Source organism: Apis laboriosa, unplaced genomic scaffold (assembly GCF_014066325.1).
Source record: "Apis laboriosa isolate Shangri-la unplaced genomic scaffold, ASM1406632v1 scaffold35_cov144, whole genome shotgun sequence".
Lineage (NCBI taxonomy): Eukaryota > Metazoa > Arthropoda > Insecta > Hymenoptera > Apidae > Apis > Apis laboriosa.
The window spans coordinates 1,305,552-1,318,752 of record NW_025222966.1 but is presented as its reverse complement, the minus strand read 5'-3'; the positions used below and the strand labels follow the sequence as shown (position 1 = coordinate 1,318,752).

Sequence of the window (13,201 nt, the reverse complement as noted above, 5' to 3'; positions counted from 1 at the left end):
ATATCTATAATAGATTATTATCTATTGTAAATCTTTAAATATAAGAGTTATTAATTATTTATAAATAAGAAGCAAACATTATAAATATAACCAAACTATTTATTATTTATTTAGTAGTATATAGACAAAATTAATTTCAAACTAATATTTTTTTCATACTAACTCTTAAAAATTTAATCTAAAAAAATCGAAATTTTATCATAAAATCAAAAAATCAAAAAATTTATCATAAAATGAAAAAATTTGAATTTTTCTATTTGTCTATCAAAAGAATGATATTATAATAATAATAATTAAAATATTTTCTGAAAATTTAATGAATTAGAATTAATGAATTTAAGAACTAATTTTCTTATTATATTTATTATATTAAATGTCTTAATAATAATAATTATTAAATAAATTAATAATTAATTAATAATTATTAAATAAAAAAATTATGTTTAAAGACTGTACATTGTAATTACAATGTACAAAAAGTACTTATAAATTCTATTTAAAATATTTACAGAAATAATTATTACTATTACTATTATTTTTTAGACACTTCTATGTATTTTTTACATAGATATAAATTCTTATATCTAATTTAAATAATAAAAAATTGATAATATTTAATTTATTTATATATACAATAATTTTATTCTTATCAAGAAATATATAATTACTTAGTTTGTCTATTTTTATTTTATATTTGAATATTTTCTTTATATATTACATTTCACATTATGTATATGCTATAATAAACTTATCATTTTTTAATCATCATTAGACTGTAATTATCAAATTTATACAATCTTCTTCAATTATTTTAAAAATTATCTATTCCCTTAAAACAATAATTTTACAATTATGTATGTAATATTAATAGATAATATAGATAATATAATCATTAAAAAAATTATTCACATTATTAAAAACGAAAAACAATAAATTCTTTATGTTACGCTGGTGGGGAATATCTGTGATAAGGCCAACAATAATGTGATGGATGTGGCGGAGGCGCTGGAGGCGGTGGAGGTGCTGATACTGATGAACTCGATGGTCCTGTTGGATATAAGTGATGATTATGATGAGAATGATGAGGATGACAATTTGCGCCTGTACCTCGCGACGATGGAGACATTTCCAATGTAATACCGGCTTGCGTCTGACAGGCCATCATCAATCCATGAAAGTCAAATTTGTACGCGTATCGTTTTCCATGTACTTTTGTCATGATATTTTTGTCGTAGTAATATCTGTATCATTAAAAAACAAAATTAATAAGATATATAATTAATAAGATATATAATTATTGACTAAATTAACAAAATATTACTTATTATATTAAAAAAATTATAAAAGATTATTTATAATATATTATTTAAGTAGATATTTTTTAAATTTTTTAAAATTTATTGAATGATAAAAAAGATTAATGATTAATATTTGAATTAAAATTATGAAACTGAATAATATTTTTAATTGTAATCTAAATAGAAATAATAAAAAATATTATAATTAATAATTATGAATAATATGAAGAATTTATACTGTTTTTACTGTATTAAATATTCTTTAAGTTTATATTGATTATTTTTGTTTATTCTTGTTTATTTATCTATTTATGATAAATATCTATATTTAATTTGCGTACAATGTATTATTATTTTATATATTATACATTATCTTTAATTAATTAACAATATAAATTCGTGCTATGTTTAATTTAACAAGTATTTAATTTGATGAGTTATTTACTATCTATAATACAATTATAAAGTCAATGAAAATTTTATATTGAAATTGATAATAATAAATATTTATATTAATTTATACTATAATAAATTATTAAATTTTCAATCAATATTAAATATATCAAATATATCATTCATATCAAATAAATATATATATATATAAAATTGACAATAAATGAATTTATTAATAAAATTTTATTATTAATACATATTAATTAATTTGAATAATAATTCAAAATTAAAATTTACTTAACTGTAAATATATTGCTTTCATTTTGTTATTTGTTTATAATTATAAAATACACTTGAGTATCAATAATATAAATATTATCATTATATTAAAATGATAATTTATTATTTCGTGGTTTTAATTTTTTCTTTAATTGAAAAAGAAATTAATTTTTTTTTATTAAAACAATAATAAAACTATTTTATTTATTGAAAATAATAAAATGAAAATGATTATACTATTTAAATTCTCTTCATTTATTTTTTAATAATAAATTTTATTTTGCACATATAATTATATTACATATATTATAATACATAAATAAGTAGATGTAATTATTTATTATCTATATATATATATATTGTATATGTATATATATATATATATATATGTATTATATAGATATATTTAAAATAGATTAGATTAGATATTTATATTTATTACTATATATAAATATTTATTATATTTCATATTTCAGATTATATTTTTTATATTAATATTTTTTTTTAAAAAAGAGACAAAATTAAGTAATTTATAATTAAATATCTTTATTTTGCGTTTATTTTTTTTTTTTGTTTTTAGAATTTTGGAAATTTTACCTACTATTGGAAATTCTACTTTGTTAAATTGTCACTACGCATTATACATTTAATATGTTAAATATAAATTATTTTAAAACATTACAAAATTTATCTCCTACATATTTATAATTATGTTATTCTGATAATTAGGAAACAATTATTATTGATATAATACTTAATAACTAATATAATGTTATATTGAAATACGGACATTTATATTTCTTCAAATGCAATATATTTATTTGTTATAAATTTATTCAAAACTGATCATGAGCATATATTTGTAAAATAACTATAATAATGAAATTTTAAATGATATGAAACTTAATTTTACAATAATGTCTTCATAGTTTTCTTGATAAAGATATCATGAAATTTATCGATATATTTACTTTAACTTTTAATCTTTTTTCCTTTTTATTCACTATTTTCTAAAATATAAAGAAAAATCATAATTTTAATTGAATCAAGATTAAATTGAATTCAATTTTACTATTGAATATTCGGTTTGAATTTGAATTCCGAGTAATTAATCAACAATTATTCCACGTTTATTTATGAATTTATAACGAATAAATATTTTTGTATTAAAATTTCATAAAATTTCATAATATATATTCATTTTTACCTGAGCGCTCGTGATAATTTGTCGTAATTCATATTCGGCTTGCTTTTCCGTTCGCCCCATCGACGCGCGACTTCGTCCGGATCGGTAAGTTTGAATTCCCCGTTAGAGCCCTCCCACGCGATACAGGATGAATTCGACGAATCCGAGAGTAGCTCCAGCAGGAATTGCCAGAGTTGAACTTGTCCGCCTCCGACCGCCCCAGAACCGCTGGTTCCAGCTGTTGATCCAATCAGGGAGCAAGTTCGTTGAAGGAGGCTGAACCTCTCTGTGAACAAGAAACAGAATACGCATGCCAGGGGCTGTGATTGCTTGGAGGTCGATTCGTCGAAACCTTGAAAGAAGCGATGGTAGCCACAGACTGTTACCTTCTCTTTTCTCTCCTTTGTCTTTTAACTTATTTAATTTATCCCATGTTTTTTTCATTCGTGCTTTCTTTTCGAAAATGTAAATTTCGAATTATTCGCCGAGAGAGAAGAAATTTTGGCAAGTATAAAAAATTTAAGAGATTTAATGATATTGGAATTATTTTAGATTAAAAGTTTTATTTTTATATATAATACGCTTTTTATACTTTTCAAATATTATGTAGATTTTTGAAAAGATCTTTTTTTCTGAATATAATAATACTTTCGAATTATAAAATAAAGTTTTAATTTGATTATTTTTTAAAATGAATAAATTTATGATAAATTATTATTTTAAATTTCGTTTGATAAAAATCGATTTTATTTAAATAATTAAATAGAATCACAATTTCGATCATAATTTTTGTGAATTGTTTAAGATATAAAAAAAGAAGATAATTAATTTATGAATTTCAATTTAAACTATAAATTTATACAATATAAAATGTAAAAATAATGCTGTAAGTTAGAAAAATTTAATAATGTATAATAAATCCTAATTCATAATAAAAAAAATATAAAAATTATATAAATTAATGAGATTATTAAATTTGACTAAATATCTTTTTTCTGGAAATTATTAAGAAAAATTAAAAATTAAAATAAACAGTTGTAATTATGTTTTTCTTATTTTTTTTTTTTTTTTTTTTTGCTATATATTTTTAAATGAAGCGTAATAATTTTTAATTTGTGATAAAATCATAACATGACACAATGATAGATAAGTACCGTTGTAAAGAATAGCAGCTGCCGAAGGATGAAATCTGGTATCCTGCTGAAGATGCAACGGATGTGTTTGAATTCTCCACATTACGCGTCGAACAATGCCTTAATCCTTCACCGCGTGAACAACGGTGATAGGCAGGCCCGTTAATAATTTCATTACGAAGGTATATAATACTAAAATCATTCTTTATTGCTTAATTTTCAAGTTTTTTTATATTAATTCAGATTTAATTTTTTTTTTTCAAAATAATTTGTCACAAATCATTCGAAGTTGGTATACAAAGACATATAACAATAAAACAATTTCCTTTAATTCGAAATAAAGTCCATTCTTAAATTAAAATTCCATTTCGACTTTCAATTCACAAACTTTTTTGTATTTAAATTATTCTTTGTATTATTTTTTTTATTTATCGTATTATTTTATTTAATAGCTTTAAACTTATTTAACGTTTCCTTAAAATAATATTCAATTAAAAAACAATATATGTACAGATAAATTATTATTAAAATATTATCTTTTTGAGGATTTTATTATAATTTTATATCTTTTTTTGATAATGATTTTTATTATCGAGTAAAAACTGTATTAATGGAAAAAAGAAAAAAAAAACCACATGGTTCACGTTTGTTATGCGCACAGATTTGTGTACATGCACGAATAGTATCGTATAAAATTTCGATTAAGGATATCGATAAAGTGTCGATATATACGGAATAAAACGTGCCAGACGGTGGACAGAGAGTAACTGAGCGACCTTTGCCCCCGGTGATTTCAGCCCTTATCGTCCCCACTCCAACTCCCATAGACGTCTTTGTAGAGTATACGATTGTACTTCTGGATTTTTTATTACTATTATAGCAAAGAACCAATACAAGGAGACATAACCAAATTCAAATTTTTTAAACTTCAAATTTCTTTTCTTTGAAATCATTTCTTTTTATTTATTTTTTTTTTCGAAATATCTTTATTCTTGATTACCTTAAATAAAGGCATTCGTAAAAGATTTTTCATTAAACTTATTTATTATTTTCATGAATTTTCTTTTACGTAATATAGATTAATAAAATACAGATATTTATAACAAATTAATAAAAATTTTTATTATGTTTTTTATTTGAAAATTGAAATTAATTTGCAATTTGTTTAAAATATATATGTATATTCAATTGTATACGTATATGCAATTGAATTTTCAATAATATTTATTTCTTTTTTTCTCTTCTTTTGAAGTAAATAAATAAAATAAATAAATAAAATAAATAAAATAAATATAATTTTACAAAAGATTTATCAACAAAAAATATTAAAGATTTAATTTTTATATATCATTAATTTGATTTTAAATCAATAAAAAATTAATTTAATTTAAATCGCTAGTAATTTTCTTTACAAATTTAATAATTCTTTATTTAATTCTTAAAATTAATATAAATAAATTTTTAATATTTTCAACTACATATCTACAATTTAATCCAAAAGTTTCTTAATATATCATATTATAAATTGCAGAAAATATCGATACAAATATCGATGAAGAAAAAAATTTATAATAATTTCATATTATAATTAATATCAAATCAATTAGATATTCAACATAAATATGTACCTAATAAATATAATACTTAAATTCATTATCAAATTAAAGAAAGATAAAAATCATTCTCGATCGTTAGCATAAATTTGTGTGTACAAAAACGTGTAAATATATCTGTATACTATATGATGTAAAGATTCAAGTTCTATTTCCAAAAGATAAAAAAATTTTTTTAAAAATTGACAAATACATAATAATAATATGAAGTTATGATTCAGATAGTTTTCACATTGCAAAAGTTTCGCGATGTATGTAGATGACGCGAAATTGAAATTATCCCGTATACGCTAAAGATTCAGGAGATGTTTCACGCTCATCAAGAAAACAATATAGTCGCACCCCGTGGCGAGCTTACCATCCCTAGTCCGTTTGAGTTTTCCATCCCCTCCCGCGCCAGGATAGATGGCAAGGAGAAGGGTGGTAGCGGTTACTACGAGGCCGTAACCCCAAGCGTAGTGGTGCCACCACCTTTCCGCCTCCCTAAACACTCGATGGTTTATTCATGAGAGCTCTCTCACCACGATAACACTGATTCGTTTAATAAACGGCCGCTGCCGGGCCCAGAGTGTACCCCCAAGAGCACCTACAACGTTATTCAAACGGACGATATATCTCGGAGGCTTACTCTGCCAAGATTCTCGCTCTTCTCGCTTCTCACCCGTCTACCGAAAGCCGGATCGCTCTTTTTCTCTTTCGCCAATGGGAATCACCTCTAGTTGGTACTCTTTGCAACCAAGCGCAAAAAGATTGGAATAACTTTTGATTGGTTACTGTTGAAACGAGATTCGAATAGATAGATATACATAAATAAATAATTCTTGTTCCAAGATTTATCTCTAAGTTATTGCGTTATCCTATTTCTTTTTTCTCTCTTTCTCTTTCTTTGTATTTTTGAATTTTTTCTTCTATAAAACTTAAATTTTCAAAATTGAAAATACGAGTGTTCTTTTATCGATTTGGATTTTTCATCTTTGATTTCGAAGAAACGATCGAGAAAGTTAAGATGAATGGAATAAATGATTAATAATACAAATGATCGACATCTCTTTTTCATCGAAAGTTTGATAAGAATAAAAAATGGAGTAAGAGACTATTATCTATGAAATTTATTTTTCTGCCGGACCCTTCTTATCTCTAATAGATCGCGCCCTCGTTAAAGCCTAAGATAAGGTTCGCGAGTGGACTAGAATTGACCCTGGGGAATGGTTAGCCTCTTCCGGTCACTTTCAATCCAACCTGAACCCCTATTAACCTTTTCTAAGCTCCATGGATCGTATGTCATTTGGATTTACTATTGGGAATTCTATCAGTGTTCCTATTAATGCTTATATCGACTTTTGTAAATTATAATCAATGTATAATATTATTTTAATCTAATTTTGAATGAAAATAATAATAAAAAAATAAAAAATCTATGTTAAATATTCTGTATATATATATATATATATATATATATTGTGTTATTTATATATTATGTTTATTTAATGTGTATATTATGTGTTATATATTATGTTTATTTAAAAAATAAATGTTAAATATTTATTATTTCTATAATGTTTCTTTACCTTTTTTTTGAATATTTTTGTTTTTTCAATAATCCTTTCTGATATGTAATTCTCTTTCGTTTATGCATATATAATTATACAAAAATACATTTTTGATAAGATGAATAAGTCAGTATTTATTATTTATGTAATACCTAATATTTTATTTTTAATAACAATAGCAAATTGTAAAATAGAAAAATAAAAAAAAATAAGTCTCTCCCCTTCAAAAATAAAATTTCAAAAAAATTACATTTAATTGTGGACTTCTATTCCTTTTTAAAACAAAAAATATAAGATATTAGATTTACATTTATTCAATAATCTATATCATATATCATGCCATAATATAATTACGTACATATGTAAATAGATACTTATAAAGATATATTTTTAATTTTATTCATTTTTTCAATTTATCATTTTCTTTTAAATTATTTATTTATAACTTTTTATGAATTAATAAAAATAAATGAATTTCATTAATTATTATATCAGATATATGAAAACATAAATTACAAATAAATCTTAAAAAGAGATTTAAAGAAATATTTTTACATATTTCATTTTCTCTCTTCTTTTCCTTCACTTTTTTCAAAATAAAATTTCTAGATTTATTAGAAATAAATTAAAATCCAATGGAAATTAAAAAAAAAAATATTAAACTCTATCATAATAAATATTAAAAAAAAAATACAGATTATCTACAGATTAATATATTTATAGAACACCTTTGGAGATTCGACTGTAAAAACACAAAATTTTTTTATATAAAAAATATCGATTAAAATTTATTTATTAAATTATACACAGTTATAAATAAAAAGTTTACATGAAGTTTAGATGAAGGAAAACGAAGATATAAGTAGAAGATAACATGTGACGAAGATAAAGTTGTCACTTTATTTCTATCTTTTCATTTAACATGAATTTCAATTTAAAATTTATAACTTAATAAATAAATTTCCGGCATTTTAATTATCGATATTTTTATATATTAACTTTTATGTTTCTTTTGGCCTTTATTAATTGATTTTCCAAAAATTTTCTATGAATGTGTTAATAGCTTATGTGATAAATTTTTGATATTTTTTTTAATAGAATTTTTTTTAATATAATAATAATATAAGAAGTCATTTTTATTTTATATTTCAATTTATTTATTCTCAATTATATTGAAATAAATAAGTGCTGAAAATTTTTAACTATTTAAAATTTATTTAAATATAAAATGTCTTATATTACAATTAAAAATAACTATAGTTATCCATCAAATTTCAACATAACTTAGTTGAAAATTCGTTTTATAATACTATATCTATTTTCAATTAAAATTCTGTTTACTTACCATCGATTTTCTTTTCTTGTAACAAATTTGGAGTTTGTATGCCAGTTGCCTGGAACTGAAGATAGCCAAGATGTCGCGCCAAAATTTTTCCACCAGGAATAGTTTCCCAATAATCAGACGATAATTTTAATAATTCTTTGCCAGTTGATGGAAATTTGATCGTATTCGGTATTGGTTTTATAGAAAATGCTTTGGTGCACCATGAAATCCATGATATGATGTGATTTGAATTCCATTCTGATGGATCTGAATAATAATAAGTATAAATTCTTTGAATTAAAATATTAATTAGTTATTATATTAATTTTGTGTTAAATCATTGTGTTAAATGATTGATTTAACAAGTTTGGCAATCAAAGCCAGGAGCCTTCAACTCAAAGAAAACAGCTTCAAAAAAGTCATCAATTGAAATATTACAATTTTTCATTTCTTTTATTGAAAAAAGAATTGAAAAAAGAAAAATAAACAAATTTTTTATTAAAAAAAAGCAATTTTTCATCAAAACAGCAACTATTTTATTTATTGAAAATAATAAAATGAAAATGATTATATTATTTAAAAATTTTATTTGAAAATTTTGTTTATTTTTGTGTTCTAATATAATATTGTTTTATTATGATGTATTTTTATTTATATATTTATTTTAGATATATATTTATTATATTATACATTTTTTGTTTCAAATTATATTTTTTATGTTATTATTATATTTAAAAAAAAATAAATATAATTAATATTTTATGTTTATTCTCTTTTTTCCTTGAATGTTATAGAAATTATAATTAGGAATCTTGTTTTATTGAATTCGCCATTGATTCTCTTAAGTACAATTATATGTAAGTATAACTTTTAATATTAATAATAATATTAATGAAAATGATATATACCTATTTAGTTTTATATATTTTAAAAAAATAATATTCAATGTATGAAAAATAAAATAAAAGTAAAAAAAGAATAATAGATTCTAAGTTAAGTTTATATACAAAAGTAAATATAAAATTTTAAAAATGATCTTAGATATTGGACATAAACAAAAATTGATAAATAAATTGAATTTATTTTGAAACTTATTTTTCAAATTATAAGTAATTTTATAGAATATGATAAAGATAAAATCGTCTTTATCTACTACAAAATTAAATAGATTATAAATTGAAAAATAAGTTTTATTGAATATTTTTGCATATCGACTTTTAATCTTGATATCAATTTTTAAATTTTCTATCTACTTCATTTAAACATTTTCTGTATTTTTTAACATAAAATTATATCTCTTTTAAATCATTCGAACATATTGAGTAAAATATTTAGATATAAAAAGAAATAATTACCAGATGGAACCATCACTGGTTCTAATTCTAGAATATCGCTTTCTTCGATTATTTCTTTTTCCATATTACTTGACTTGTTTTCACATTCGTGTTGATTTTTAATCAATGGTATAATTTTCAAATTCCTTGAACGATGTATCTTCAAATCAAACATTTTTTTCTACATCCGTACGACATTAAAGACAAAAAAATCACTCGAAGATTGAACATTCCGCAAAATTGAATATCTACACTTTTTTAAAAACATTCCTTTTGTGTATTTTTTGTTATATATAAATACCATTTCTTCGTCGATCCTTCACTTTTGACCTGATCTCCCATCCGGTTAACACGATCTTTCGTTTCATCTTCAAGAAACTGTCACACAATTTCGTTTCTCATGATCGGTGAATATGATCTCGCAAACTGTTGATGATTCACCGACATGTGTATAACTTACATAATATGCATATACTATGCCAACCGCTCTTTATATTATACGACTAATTATATGACTCATTTTATATTTCGGAATATGATTTTTTTATATTTTTCTATATTTTATATTTTTTTAATATTATTTAAAAGTGTTTTTTCTACAATCCAATTTTTTGATATAAATCTCACATTTCAATTAATGAAATTAATCTAAATTTTTATTTACTTATGTTAAATATAGATTAGAGATTTCTTTCTTGGAAAAAATATTCTAAGCTTTTCAATTTTTTTTAAATATCTTATATTTTTAAATATTTATCTTATCTTTTTATCTTAAAAGCTGCAATTATCGTAATAAGAATATTTATATTTATACTTCTACACTTTTACTATATTTTAAAAAATAAAATTTATATTAATGCATATATATATATATATATATATATATATATATATATATGTATATTTCTTGTATGTAATTTTCTTAATTTTTTTATTAACGTATTATTTCGCTTTTTAAAAAAATAATCTAAGATTTTTCCAAAAAAAATTTGTCGAAAATATCCTGCTTTATATATCTGTAAAAAAATATTATGTTCATATAATCTATGTGTTCAAAAATATATTTATAATTTAATATATAAATATATAATATAAATATATAAATATATAAATATTTAATATATAATAAATATATTTATAATTTCTTTTTTATAAAAATTTCATTTTATACTATTTTTTTATTTTATTATATAATTTTTCATTAAACTCTAGATGTTATTTTATTTTTATCATATTTTTGTCATATCATCATCATTGGAAATTGTTCTCAAATTATATTCGTTGAATTTCAATCATCCAAAAATACTTTCATCTTTTGAAGCAACAGATAATCACTGTTGAAATCAGTGTGACTCGCGCATCGGTCGATTCATGCGGTTCCTTGGAAAAAGCCATGTGCGTCATCAGAGCTCGCAGATTTCTCCGGTGAATTCTTGCAGCATCATTAAGCCTGTGTTGTTTCAATAGTTATCAATTTTAAGAAATTGTTAAGAAATGTTTTTATAAGTATTTTATGCAATGAAAAGAAATATTTCATTTTATTTTTGAATTCCTGAAATATATACTTTTTAATGAAAAAATTTTTAAATATTGTTAAGCAATTGTGCAATTATATATTAATAATATTTATTTATTATTTATTAATTAAATATTATTAAATTATATTATATAATATATATAATTAATAATTAATAATTATTAATATATAATTAATAAATATTAATAATTAATAAATATATAAAATTAAATATTATAACATTTATTAATAATGTTATATTTACTATTTATTAATTAAAATTATTATTACATCAAAATATTCTTTACTTTAAAATTATATATAAAAAAATATTGATCTTTTTCAAATCTATTTTTAATTTTTTAAACAGATGTTAAACGATGTGATATAATATCTATGATATTTTTATACAATATGTTTTTGTTAATAATTGTTTATAATTTAATATTTTCAAACATTATGCTGTGAAAATATTTTAAATAAAAAACATAAAATACATGAAAAAAATAGGTGAAAAAAATTCTAAGAAATCAGTATTAGAAAAAAATAGAAATCAAATAATAAATAATTTAATAAAATTACACGTATTTTATGTAAATTATTTATATATAATAAACATTCACATTTTTGCCAAATTATTCATTTCTAAAATTATCTTTATTACCTCAATCGTAAAAAAATAAAAACCAATAATTCATTGCAGTCACAAGAAAAAATTATAATATATAATTGCAAATATTACACAACGTGTCTTTACGAAAACTTATTAATACAATAAGTTTCTAACAAATAAATATAACGAATAACAAAATAGCACTTCATGAATACATTTATAGATATAACGTTTGTATAAACTTTAAACTTCATCATATTTTTAAAAAAAACAAAATTTTTTTATTATTTATTTATTTATTTATTGTATTATTTTTATTATTTATGTTATTTTTTGTATTGTTATTATTTATATTTTTTTTATTATTTATACTATTTTTATTATGTAAGCGAACAACTCGTTTTTTTTCGCGAATAGAATGTTCGATATACGTAGAATCGTCGGGAAATTTTCCAAGTTGTATCGGCACGTTCCAGACGAATACTGTCCGTGAATGGAAATGATGCTGAAAGTCCGATTGGTGGAGTACGAATTCCCGGAACCAAAAAGGAGACCGGTCGGTTTCGGGGCGTACATCGCCAACCGCTGAATCATGTTCAATCGGCCATCTTTACCTATTTTTTCTTTTTTCTTTTTTTCTTATTTCAGATGATCAAACGAGTTAGTCTGACTGCACGCGATAACCTTTCACTGCCTTCTTAGGCTGGTTAGCAGATATATTTTTTTCATTAGATATAATGGAGGATTAGGTATATTTACATTGCGGTTTTGCGATTCTATTAATCCCGGAATGGAACGAACATGTTGAATTTATTATATATTTACAAACTTTTTAACTTTAATGAAGAAATTATCGAAAGAATATCTGTTAAAAAAACAAAATTCTATTTATACATATATATCATATTTATTTTTTCCATTCTTAAAGATTTAATAACTTTTTTACAAATTTTTTACAAAAA

General features: G+C 21.4%; 1 protein-coding gene across 2 annotated transcripts; it reads right to left on the bottom strand.

The window, feature by feature from the left end:
* Positions 1-856: 856 nt before the first annotated feature.
* On the bottom strand, positions 857-10,464 carry LOC122715441 (DNA-binding protein D-ETS-6-like). 2 transcript variants are annotated; one of them, XM_043937637.1, is made up of 5 exons: positions 10,132-10,464; positions 8,798-9,043; positions 3,178-3,442; positions 1,108-1,241; positions 857-1,047 (listed from the first exon to the last, which is right to left on the bottom strand). In XM_043937637.1, the coding sequence occupies exons 1-5, from the start codon at positions 10,283-10,285 to the stop codon at positions 944-946; spliced, it is 903 nt and encodes a 300-aa protein (XP_043793572.1). In that variant the 5' UTR covers positions 10,286-10,464; the 3' UTR covers positions 857-943. The 2 variants fall into 2 exon arrangements, with proteins under 2 accessions (XP_043793572.1, XP_043793573.1); XM_043937638.1 differs by having other exon boundaries at positions 857-1,241.
* Between the last annotated feature and the right edge of the window lie 2,737 nt (positions 10,465-13,201).